The sequence below is a fragment of the Tenrec ecaudatus genome, chromosome 9 (assembly GCF_050624435.1).
Source record: "Tenrec ecaudatus isolate mTenEca1 chromosome 9, mTenEca1.hap1, whole genome shotgun sequence".
In the NCBI taxonomy this organism is placed as follows: Eukaryota; Metazoa; Chordata; class Mammalia; order Afrosoricida; family Tenrecidae; genus Tenrec; species Tenrec ecaudatus.
The window spans coordinates 112,102,389-112,114,971 of record NC_134538.1 but is presented as its reverse complement, the minus strand read 5'-3'; the positions used below and the strand labels follow the sequence as shown (position 1 = coordinate 112,114,971).

General features: G+C 42.4%; 1 protein-coding gene across 2 annotated transcripts in view; it reads left to right on the top strand.

Annotated features, from left to right (window-relative positions):
• GRM3 (glutamate metabotropic receptor 3) overlaps positions 1 to 12,583 on the top strand; it is a 92,050-nt gene that overhangs the window by 15,437 nt on the left and 64,030 nt on the right. For both annotated transcript variants that reach the window (XM_075557643.1, XM_075557642.1), the window contains exon 2: positions 4,023 to 4,878. In XM_075557643.1, the coding sequence (XP_075413758.1) occupies positions 4,023 to 4,878 (856 nt within the window). The remainder of the gene's footprint in view (positions 1 to 4,022; positions 4,879 to 12,583) is intronic.

Here is a 12,583-nt window from a genome sequence, read left to right as displayed (position 1 = left end):
TAATCCTTAGGGATCCTGGGCCTATAGATACATCTGTCTATATCATCTGTCTTTCTCTTTCCTATGTGTGTGTCTCCGTTTATTCTGATCTTTTAATAACTTAAAAGTGATTGGCATCCAGGCTACACTGATATGGCCTAGTAACAAAAGCAACCCCTCTATTGCCACAGCAGGATGGTGTGTGCAGGTACAGAGGTTAGGACCTGAGCATGTATTTGGAGGGGAGCACAATTCTCAGTTCATACCATCTACATCAATAAGAGCAACCAAGTAGTTTGAGTACTAAAAGGATGATTGTAGAGCTAGATGCAATTGATATAATATTGACTTCCTCCCACTTGTGCATTTTTGCAGTGTACACAGAGATAATCTGGAAAAATTGGCTTTAAAGGTCTAAAAACCTTGGCTACTGATTCCCAGAGATCTACACCCATGTTTAGCTATGTGTCCCTTCCTTGGGCCATATGACTATTGAAGGATTTGCACAGCAAATTGCCTATCAGAGTGTTTCAGAATGGAAAACAACATGTGGAATTGACTGTTGGTAGCCAGATTTCCTCTTGCACAAAATCTATCCTGGAAATGGAAAACCGTGGGAGGTAGAGCAGCACACTGTCAGTTCATGAAGTTAGCAAACATGGCGGCGTGCCTTCTACCCTACTGCATATCAGGAATGGAGCCACATGAGCCACGTTCCCTGTCGTAAAAGCGATTCTACCCTACTCCATATCAGGAATGGAGCCGCATGAGACACGATCCCTGTTGTAAAAGTGATGGCTGCAGCAACGGAATTCAGAGTATAAAACAGAGAAATCGCCACATCATTTGATTCGTGTCGTGACAGAAATAGAGAGAAGAGTCAGAGACGCTCAGAAAAGGGACACACAACTCAGCTTGAAGGGAGGGACCAAGAAAGTCAGCAGAGTGAATACGATGGCGCTTTTACTTACTTCTTATTAGTGTTTGATATCCTGTTTCACCTCACCAGGTGTCCTCCTTTGCCTGGGGTAGTTGCTGTCTTCTCAGTTCATACAGTCACTGAGCGGCAGATGTCACTCTCCTTAGTTATTATTTTCATTTGGGGGAACGATCCTTAAATGGGTGGCAATAACCACTCTTGTAGTCCAGCCCACCCTCTTCACAAGCGGCCCGCAGCTCATTGTGTGCTTGCTCCTGCCGGGAGCAGAGAACCTGTTCCATACTGCCATCATTGTACGCGTCCTCATTCTCCATCCCATTCTGCCTTGCTGGTCAATTGTTCTAGGCGTCCTGGAGAGGTAGACTGGAAGCCACAGGATCCTGTCAGTCAAGACAACAACATTTGGTTCATGTTTGTCCTGTGCAACCTCTCAGTACTCCTACCCCTCTGGGAGAGCAAAGTTCCAACCGCTTAGGATTTTAGGATCCTTTCCCCATGGTGCCTCACTGCCAGAAAAGCGGGGCTCTGGGCGCTTTCAGACCCTTTCATCCTCTTCTCCCTGGGGGATCCGGGCGCTGATGCATCTGGAAGAGGAGACATAAACAGTATAGAAAAGATAGGGCATCTCCAATTCTACCCAGAAACTCCGTAACCAAGCCACGCCAGTGCATGCAGGACTTTCATCACCCAGCCTGGCACAGTGGTACATACATCCCAAGAAGACAAGTATTTCTTCTACAAGTCAGGCCGATCAGGCTGAGTAAACAAGCAATCTGTTTATGTTCATGTGACTCAGTAAGAGCGGTTTTGTCCAGGATCTTCTAGTTCCAAGAAAAGAAGAGATAGGCTCTCCTATCTAGACCTCATCTACTCCCACTCCCACCAAATATCCCATACCTTAGAACATAAAGAGTCTTTACCAAACAGAAGGCAGCTTTGGGCTTTCAGTTTGCACTACATGGTATGTTGAGTGCCAGGTTTGTGGGTTGCTCCCCTTGTAGTTAAGTAAGAGGCAAGAAGATTTTAAAATTATAGAAAACATTTTTGATGGTTCTGGCCTACATCAAGTGTCAGTTTTAATAGCAGACCAGATCTCCACAGACATGCTGTGTGGCTGTGTGTGCACCTGGCTGTTAGTGTCATTGCCAGATGAAATGATGATTAATTAGGGCTCAGATGTCAGTTGTTTTATGTTGCTTGTGCTCTTAGCTAACAGCTGCTTACTTCAAGCTGTGCTTGTGACATGTCACACATAAACCTGAGGCCACAATTTCCAGAAGAAAATTTCACAGTACTTAGAATTGGAGTTGGAATGTTTCAGTGCAGTTCTTGATTAAATTTAGTCCATTATATAATTGAACCAAAGTCTGGATAGAAATAGATTTTTATAAACACAATTATGCAGATACTGTTAATTATGCATAAGCTGATCTTTGAAAATCTGACTTCACTTTTTCTGTCTTTGTTCTATAGTAAATAAAACAGTAAAATATTGACAAGAAAATTACAAGACATAAATTTTGAATCGAATAAGCTTTGAACATTTTAAGCAGGTGTTTCTTTTTTTCAAAAGATCTCAGTCAAAAATATCATAAGAGTAGCATTTGTATAAAAATTGTTTTAATTGATGAAAAGGAAATGTTTGTCGAGTTTTTCTGTTTAGGCAAGTGTACGACTCATAGTTAGAGTGGACTATGTAGAGTTTCAGGGGTTTTGTTTTGTTTTTAATTGATTGCTTTGTTGTTGTTGTCTCCTGACCTAGATAATAAATGTCTAACTGGGACTGTCCATGTGGCATACAGTTTCCAATTTAAAAGTTTTCTGAGATTATCATTTTTAGCAAAAAATGAGGAAATGGGAATCAGATAAGACTCAGACTCTTTTAATACAGCAGCGGCCAAAATGCCTGAAAATGGAATTTGACTAATTCATTGTAGCTCACTTTTATTTGTTTGTGTGTTTTTGACAGTTCTTTCAGTTTAATTCAATATATCCAGCAAAATAAACAATTAAATGTAGACCTGGTTACAGATTTATCCTTTATAAATTCAGCATCTAAGATAGACAAAGGTTGACACAATATATCGACAATACATTTAACAGAATGTGTTTCTTTTATATAAGACAAAGGTTAAGTATATATCAGCGTGGAAGGCAAACCCATTTAGTTGTATGCTTTGATGTGTTCACATTTGAGGAATGCATTAGGACAAGTTTGTGTCGTCTGTTTTTCTTTTTATGGAGTCTGAGAGAGTAAGAGCAAGTAACATCCCTCCATCTATAATCTGTGACACCTCGGGCAAGTGACTTAAACCCATCTCAGTGTCCTCCTCAGATAAGTTGTTTGTTGTTGTTCTTGGGTGCCATCTGGTGTGTACCTTGACAAACTAGGTAGGACCCAGTAAGTCATCAACCAAACAGCCTTACCACGGACACCTGAACTGGATCTGGGATAAACCTTATTCATAAAGTTTGGAGGGAAGCAAGAGGCCCCCTTCTCATTTTTCAACTATACTTTTCCCCAAGGCAACCTGTTTCAACCTGTTCCCAAATGCTGGAAATATGGTACCCAAGGAAACAGCTAAAGAACAACTATGGAGAAACAGGAGCTGAAGTCCCCTCACCACCTCCCCGCATTGAGCCTTACAGACACACACACACACACACACACACACACACAATTTTCAATGAAGCAATACCCAGGTTTATAAGGACAATAACAGTGAGGGATGCACCCCTTAGAATAATCAACCATTTGAGGTCAAAGGAGCAGCACGTTTCCCAAGGAGCAAGTTCAGAAGGGTCCATGGGAATCACAGGGGCAAGGTGGGACGAAAGGGGTTGCATTGAGTGTATTGCGTTCGGAACGAGATGAAGCAAAATGCAGATGAATCGTCGAGTGTAAAACTCAGTAAGGCTTCACCCGATTCACAATAAATGTAAAACTAAGCAAGTCGATGTGAAAAAGAGAAAGAGCCACACAAGTTTAGAGAGTTGGGCGAGAAAAAAGCCCGGGGCATAAAGTAGACCGTGATTCATTTTTCATCTCCAATGATTTACCTCTGAGATTCTAAAGACACCCTGTCTCTGCTTCCCTCCCCAGGTGGCAAACCTGCTCCGGCTCTTCCAGATCCCGCAGATAAGCTACGCGTCCACCAGTGCCAAGCTCAGCGACAAGTCTCGCTATGATTACTTTGCCAGGACGGTGCCCCCCGACTTCTACCAGGCCAAGGCCATGGCCGAGATCCTGCGATTCTTCAATTGGACCTACGTGTCCACCGTGGCCTCCGAGGGGGACTACGGGGAAACCGGCATCGAAGCCTTCGAGCAGGAAGCCCGCGTGCGCAACATCTGCATCGCCACTGCGGAGAAGGTGGGCCGCTCCAACATCCGCAAGTCCTATGACAGCGTCATCCGCGAGCTGCTGCAGAAGCCCAACGCGCGGGTCGTGGTCCTCTTCATGCGGGGCGACGACTCCCGCGAGCTCATCGCGGCAGCCAGCCGCGCCAACGCCTCCTTCACCTGGGTGGCCAGCGATGGCTGGGGCGCGCAGGACAGCATCGTCAAGGGCAGTGAGCACGTGGCCTACGGCGCCATCACCCTGGAGCTGGCCTCGCAGCCAGTCCGCCAGTTCGACCGCTACTTCCAGGGGCTCAACCCCGCCAGTAACCACCGCAACCCCTGGTTCCGGGACTTCTGGGAGCAGAAGTTCCAGTGCAGCCTCCAGAACAAGCGCAACCACGGGCGGCCCTGCGACAAGCACCTGGCCATCGACAGCAGCAACTACGAGCAGGAATCCAAGATCATGTTTGTGGTGAACGCGGTGTATGCCATGGCCCACGCCCTGCACAAAATGCAGCGCACCCTCTGCCCCAACACCACCAAGCTCTGTGACGCCATGAAGATCCTCGACGGGAGGAAGTTGTACAAAGAGTACCTGCTGAAAATCAACTTCACAGGTAAGCAATCGGCCTTCAACGCCTCCTAGAGCACAGACTGGTGAACATATGTGTATTACCAGCTCCTGTTTGACGCCTAAGCCTACCTGGATAATGAGCACCAACCATTACAAGCCTGCATTTTTTTGCACCAGTCTGCATTCATCTCAAATGCCAGATAAATTCCAAACACATATGTATTGTTGGTTTACAGGTATCTATCCAAATCTGTTGTTGTGGGGCGCAGCGAGTCCGTTCTGACTCGGAGTGACCCCGTGTACAAGAGAGGGAAACGCCGCCGCATCTTGTGCCAGCCTCGTATGTCTGTGCCCAGTGTTACAGTCCCTGTGTCCATCGATCGTGTGGATGATCTTCATCCTTTTCAATGCCCCTCTACTGAGACGATATCCGTCCCCAAATTCAGCAGTTCAAACTCACCAGTCATTCTGAGGGAGCAAGATAAGCTTTTCTCCTCCAGCAAAGATTTACAGCCCCACAAACCCCAAGGGGCAGTTCTACTCTGTCCTATAGGGTGACCATGAGTCAGATGGACTTGATGGCAGTGGCAGATATCCAAGTCTCCACAATATGTATTCCCAAATATATCTGTATTGCACATATGCCCCCGCACAGTGTTTCCAAGGCTGTAATCTTTAATGGAGCATACACTTCAGCTTTCTCCTATGGAGCGGCAGGTGGGTTTGAACCACCAACCTCATGGTTAGCAGTCAAATGCTTACCCAACGGTGCCACCAGCACAGCTAGGTGTTTGATTCCTTGATATATATCACATATACATACCGTGTGTGTGTGTGTGTGTGTGTGTGTGTGTGTCTTATGAGGAATCAAATACACATTCCCCAACCCTGAAATCATTATTTCAGGACTATATGAAAAGCTCCAAACTAGTAAATAAATGAGCAAAGATACAATTGTGATGTTCTTACTAAGCTTCGAGCGATTGTCTTGGCCAGTACACTGAAAATAAAAGACTGTCTCGGCTGGACTGATCGCCCCACTGTGGTAGCCTCTAAATGTGGGGCATGCGCCATTTTCTCTCTCCTGCTGTTCGCTGCAGGGGACGGCACGTGCGATATGGGTATTTAATCTTCTTTAACAGAACTGGTAACTGTGTCTAAGGAACATGAACTTCTGAGCCTTCCTTGTGGGTGATTTAAGCAAAGGAATCTCATAACTTTCACAGCGGGTGGCAGAAAAAAGGCACTGCTTTCCCTGAGCCTAATGGGGGGTGGGGGGATGAGATCCAGACTCCAGTGATTTCCAGGCACTTCTGCTTACAGAAGCATTTCCATAGGGGTATTTAGAGTTGTGGGATTTTTCCTTTCACATATTCTTAAGAAATGAGACTTGGTTACCTATGAGCCTAAGCATAAGCAAGTTGAAGATGGGTGAAGATAATTCTAATACAGCAGTGAACATACAAAGGTGCACTTGAAGCGGTTTGTTATTATTTCGTAATGCCCTCCCTATTTCTGAATATAATATTGTGCTTTAATGCATTACTAACATAATGAGCACAACATCTTGAAGCTGGCAGAATCTACGATGGCATGCTCATCAATTTACCGGCTCTGGAGACTGGAGCATAATCTCAAACCACAAAAGGGTAAGTAATATCATTGGTCATAACGAGATCATTGATGCTGAAAACATTACAGTAATAAGATATTTTCTTTTATTTAAGTTGCTAATAAGCGCGCATGCCGTGGGGTCATCACTGTCATTTGCACCGACTGCCATTGAGTCCGTTTGGTTAGCAACTCAATTCATAACCCACTGAGCCAGTGGGTTAGCAAACAAGGCTCCATCTTGTTTGCACAGAGCATTTCATTGAACTTATTCTCCAACAAAATTGTTACATGTGTCACTAAGTTGAACCCTAAGGTGATCATTTAGTAGGGTCATCGGAGCAAGGATTATTGGTTATACATAAAAAAAATATGGTAGGCTAACTTGCAATATTTAGCCCTTTTGTAGTGATAGCAATTTGGGAAGATTTATAATTTCCATATATATAAAACTTTTATATAATGGACATTTATCTTTTAAACCTTCCCCAGCATTTTGAAATAAAACACTTTATTTTTCTAAAAAAACATATATCATTGCAGACGCAAAGTTTTCATGTTCGCGTCATCCTACGGACTCCTGTCTGGGGCAATGGGCAGTTCTCAGGTCTCCCTGTGCAGAAGTCAAGTGGCCTCTGCAAAGTTACCAGTGGTACCGAGCAGGGACACGTGACCTTGGCTCCTGTTCCAGAATGCTACCCCTAAGGAAGCCTTGGAAATCAGCATGACTCTTGCTCACCTACCTTCGGCGCAGATTGTTTTCCCTTCATCATCCCCAGATGATGAAAAGTAGCAGAAAGCAATTAATTATCTCATCTTCCGTTAATGGATACCTAAATCTTACCATTAGAAAGACTAAAGAAAGTGGTAAAGATTAAACTTTTATGTCCTGTATACTCACAGGAATATCCTATATAAAAATAACAAATCATATAAACGTAATAATCACTCAGCATTCATTTCAAATTTTCAGATCAGTTACCACTTGACATCTCCAGGAAATAAAAATAAGCTCAGAGTCAGTAGAGAGGAATATGGTTAAACATGCCAGACTCCTCGTGAATAGCACTACTCCAGAATAAAAGAGCAGAGATCTCCCAAGCTCATCTGCAATGCACTTAATTCTTAGAGATGAATACGACACAGCAGCATGCCCAGACCCTTCAGAATATCCTTGGGTGATCATCTAGCCTTTTCACAACATCTAGAACTGTGCTGTGTTTGTTTCATTTTTCACTCTTTAAAATTCAAATATGCAAGCATATCTACACATAAACAGCTAAAATAAAGGGAACTGTGAAATTTGAGAGAGCCTTTGAAATATGTTTTGTATAACAAAACACTGTTCTTTTATTCCACTGACTGTTGGGTCCTAGGTGGCAACAACAAAAAAAGTGAAGAAATAAGGCCATTATTTGAATAAACAAAACAAAAGTATTTTCTTTTTATATGTCTTGTTCAATCATGGACTTCAATTGTACAATTTGGCTTGACTGTCCAGATCTAACCAGTGCTATTTTAGCCTTCTCAGTTTGTTAGACATTACCCATCATTCTACATCTCTGGAGAGACTAGGAAGGACAAAGAACAGATTTAATCTACGGAAGAGAGAGGGAATTTAGATCAGTCACAGCATAAAGAGTTCTTAGCAGGGAGAATTGGGCAAGAAAATGCAAGACTATGGGTAGATGTCAAGATACTGGATTAGCTAAATATGTAGATTAAATATGTAGCTAAATATGTAGATTAAAACATTAAGAGGGGAGCTGTACTATAAAACTTTAGCACTCTGCTAGGAAGAAAATACAAATAATTAAACAAAGGAGAATGCAAATTCAGAATTTAATCACTACAGATAGTAACTATCTGTAGTGATTAAATTGTAGCAACTAAGTATACACTTACTAGATATACTATGTAGTAACTATTTTATAGTGTGTGTGTGTGTGTTTATTTAACTTGGAAACTGGTAACATATTATAACCTGCATGCCATGTTACTGTCTTAACATACTGTAAGGTTTTTTTCTCTAGCTATTGAAAAAGCTTTATTTTCCTTTTTTTTCCTGAAATACCTGTTCTTCCAACGTGAATACTGAGGCAGTGGACCAGTCTTAGTAGTAAACACTGAATTGCAGACCCAGACTCAATCATGGGTTATTGGATTGGAAAAGCCCTCTTCTAGCCATCTGATTGTAGTTAGGGAATTATATGCTGCGTGAATATTCTGACAAACAATAGCTGTAGCTGATTCCTAAATGCTCTCGTCCTTAAAGCAGCTGTTTGGGGGTCGAGTGACCCTCTCACAGGGGTCACCCGATTCATAACAGTAGCAAAATTACAGTTATGATGAAGTAGTAACACAAATAATGTTATGGTTGGGGGGTCACCACAACATGAGGAGCGTATTAAAGGGTCACGGCATGAGGAAGGCTGAGAGCACTCCCTGCCTTACAGAATGAAGGAGCAGGGCCTTTGAGGATTGAGACCACAGAGATGAAAATGCTCCCTCGTTCCCCAACACATATCCACTTTGTAGCTCAATATTGGCCACGGTGAATCTTGCTTGACGTTAATCCAATTTGACTTCTTCTTTTTCACAACTGACTGCAGGACTCCAGGTTGTTAAATAACTAGCGAGCTCTCAAGTAGGATCCGAAGACTGCCTACCACTCAACATTCACCAGTGTCAAGCGCCCACCATCACTCCTCTGTCCACTGAGACTACTTGCAATTCCTCAAAACACACGTCTTCAATTTTCTCTCTGTGCCCTCTGCACAAGCTACCTCCTCCACCTAGACCCCCCAGCCCACCTTTATCTGCCCCATTTGGTACTTTCACCTCTCCGGTGCCTCTGGTGGCGTGCTGGGTTGGTTATCTCTGGGGCTGCTCAGCCCACAGTTAGCGATCCCAAACCACCAGCCACCCTTAGAGAGAACGAAGAGACTTTCCGCTCCAGTAAAAGCTGCGGTCTCGGAAGCCTACAGGAGCACCTCTCACCTGCCCCATGGGGTGACGCTGAGTTGGAAGCAACTCAGTGCCAGTGAGTTTGGAATTTTCGGTGCCCCTTTACGATTCAACTTAAATAACACCTGCTTTAGGAAACATCCCTTCAATTCCCCAAATGGAGATAAGCTCACCTCTTCTTTTTTCTAGATCAGTCTGGGATTTTCCTTTCCCTCACAATTTTCATCTAAGCTTAAGGTCTCCACCTTCTACTGCTACTAACTTCTCCTGGCCACCAGCACCTCGAGCCTACATTTCTGTAATTGCCTCCTCATTAATTGACCCTGGCTCACCTCAAACCAGCCCCCACAATCATTCCCTACACAACAATCAGGATATCCTTTCATAGCATAAATCAGAGCAAATCACTCTTTTGCTCAAAATCCCAAAGGAAGGCCTCCCATTTCACTCGAATTAAAGTCAAAATACAAGAGCCTTACCTGGTCAGTCCTTACTCTCTGGTGCTTATTTCTGTCCTGTCCCCCTGGCACTATCACAATCTGCTTTCATAAAGATTCATAGCTTGGGAAATCTTCTGGGTTCAGGTCTATAGGTCCCCTATGAGTCAGAGTCAACTGTATGGCATTGAGTTTGAACTTTGTGGTTTTGGGTTTTCTGTTTAATATATTCTGTTTATTTCTTATTGTGTGATATTCACACTACTATATAAACACGATGAAAACAAAAATCATAAATAATTTTATGCACTGATGTATCCCTCACATCTAAGCATAATAGGGTCTCAGTTGATACTTGTTGAATTATGAGTAGCCTTAGACTCGTGTTTCCTTCCATACCTCTAGGTTGTGACCTCTTTGAAAACAGAACATGTTTCATTTTAAATTCCGCATACTCAACAGATTCTGGCACAGAAACACATTATATTTTTTTAAAGGAATTAGGAATGGGGGAAGCAATCAATAGATCTGTGATAAGATTTTGTGAAATTTTAATGTAAATGTCTTATTCATTAACAAAATGAATTGCAAGAAAGAAAAGTAAAACCTGACTTTTAAAAAGCTTGCTCTTACCGGAGGACTCTCCTTTGGGTATGTTCTGTTATTCCACTTGAGATAAATTTCAAAGCAAATATCATTAGAACTAAGAAAGATCCATCACTGTTTTACAGGTGAATTGATTAAGGACCCGCAAGGTCATTTATTTGATTAGTGGCAGAGGCAGGATTAAAAGTCATGTCACCCGTTCCAATGCCACTTTGGTAAGTTCACCAAGACATCAGGAAGTTAACCTCCTTAATACCAAAACCTAACACAATTTCTGGCACATACTAAAAGATGCAGTGATATTTATCAAAATAATGAAAGAAAGGCTTATCAATGAGTTTAAAATGCATTTCTTTCTGTACTCCTTTGTGTGTTATTTAAATTCCTGGGCTGCTTCTCAATTAGCTCATCAAACGCTAACAAGCAAAGAGAGCATTCTATTACTGGTGGCCAGATGGTGAGAATATGGATGGATAGGACACAGCAGCTAAGATTGGTTCTTGGTTGGTCAATTGGTTTTGTTTTGCTTTTCTTTTGTTTTCTTTATCTCTCTTGCTCACTCTTCCCTAGATAATAGGCAAGGAACAGACTAACAACCAAAATTCAGGGACCTGGAGCCTGGTGGAAATGTCCAACTTCGTCTTTTATTTACAATCCTCCACACCTAGAAGACGAGACAGAGAATGGTAGTCCAGCCTCCCTGCCCCACGCACTTCTGTGTGTGACTCATCCAATAGGGAAGAGGATCATTCCTGGTTAGGGCCGTCATCACAGAGCTCAGGAAAGGAAAGGCAGGTTTTCTGGAGCACTGAACTCCAAGGAGTACTTCAGAACAGTCCAGTAAGGCTCTCCGCTTGCACAGTGCACAGCCATCCAAGGCATAGCGAGGAAGCCAAGACGGTAATGAATGGCCACATCGTTAGATGAATGGGCTTTGAAGTCCCTGAAAGAGCAACTGCTCTTGACCTTGCTTCCTCTCCTGGAACATTTGTGCTTCCCACAAAAGTCCAGGAACCTGTTCCAGCTCTGCTGATCAAAGGCATTTCCAAAACGTAAAGATAAATACTTTGTACTCTTTTCTTCCCTTTTTCTCTGGTCAGTTTCCTGGGGTCACAAGGATAACATCTAAAGCACCACAGGGCACTGCCAATGTGGTTATTTACTTGTTTATGCACCGGTCTCTGTGCTTTGGTGTCTCGGAGGCTTGAGCAATGACTCCCTTTTTAAGGTCACACGTCGAGAAAAGCAACCTCTGGGAAATCTACTTTCCCATTGGGGCCCACGCTCTGCTACTGTTACTCCTTGTTATTTATCATTATCATTGTAGCTGCAATATTAGTGTTAAATCTTCATTTTTAATTTGCTTTATTTTAAGAGGCTATCCTGTCGCGAGGGGGCGAGGTTCGGGTAACAATTGCTGATGAAGTATAAAGGAAATAGATTATCATATATACTCGTGTATAAGTCGAGTTTTTCAGAACAATTTTTTCCTGCAGTTTTTGTGGTAAAATTAGGTGCGTTGGCTGATATTCGGGTCCACTTATACTAGAGTATAAGTTAATTACAAGTTATATCATTGTGATGAAATGAAAAAAAGTACAATTATTATACTATTTTTCCATGATTCTACACTTGTTGGAGAAGATGGTGGATTTACAGAAACTTAATTTGCAAAAATGTCAGAAGATGGAGGAAATGATTTAGCGCATATTTCTGAAACATAGCTACCTTTAAAAATATGCTTGGACTGCATTCTTGATATTCTTTGGTCACCACAACCTACTTTTTTAAAGGCTTCTAAAGACACCAGTGATCCATCCGTTAAATTACTAATTAGTAATACTTCAGAATCTTGAAAGATATAATTAAATCAGAGAACCATAAATAGTTTTACTAATAGAAAGTTAACCATCTGATACATTTATTAAATAATATCAAAATTACAAAATATGTTCATACAAACATTAAATGGCTGGAAAAAAGTATGATTACATGTTTGAAGACTGATCATTAACCTTACCCTGCTACTACCTGTCCGTTCATGGAGTCTCTCCTGGTAGATATGTAGTAGATTTACCGGAAATGTTTGTAATTATCTTAGGCTGGTCTCTTTAGAGAAGTAGAACT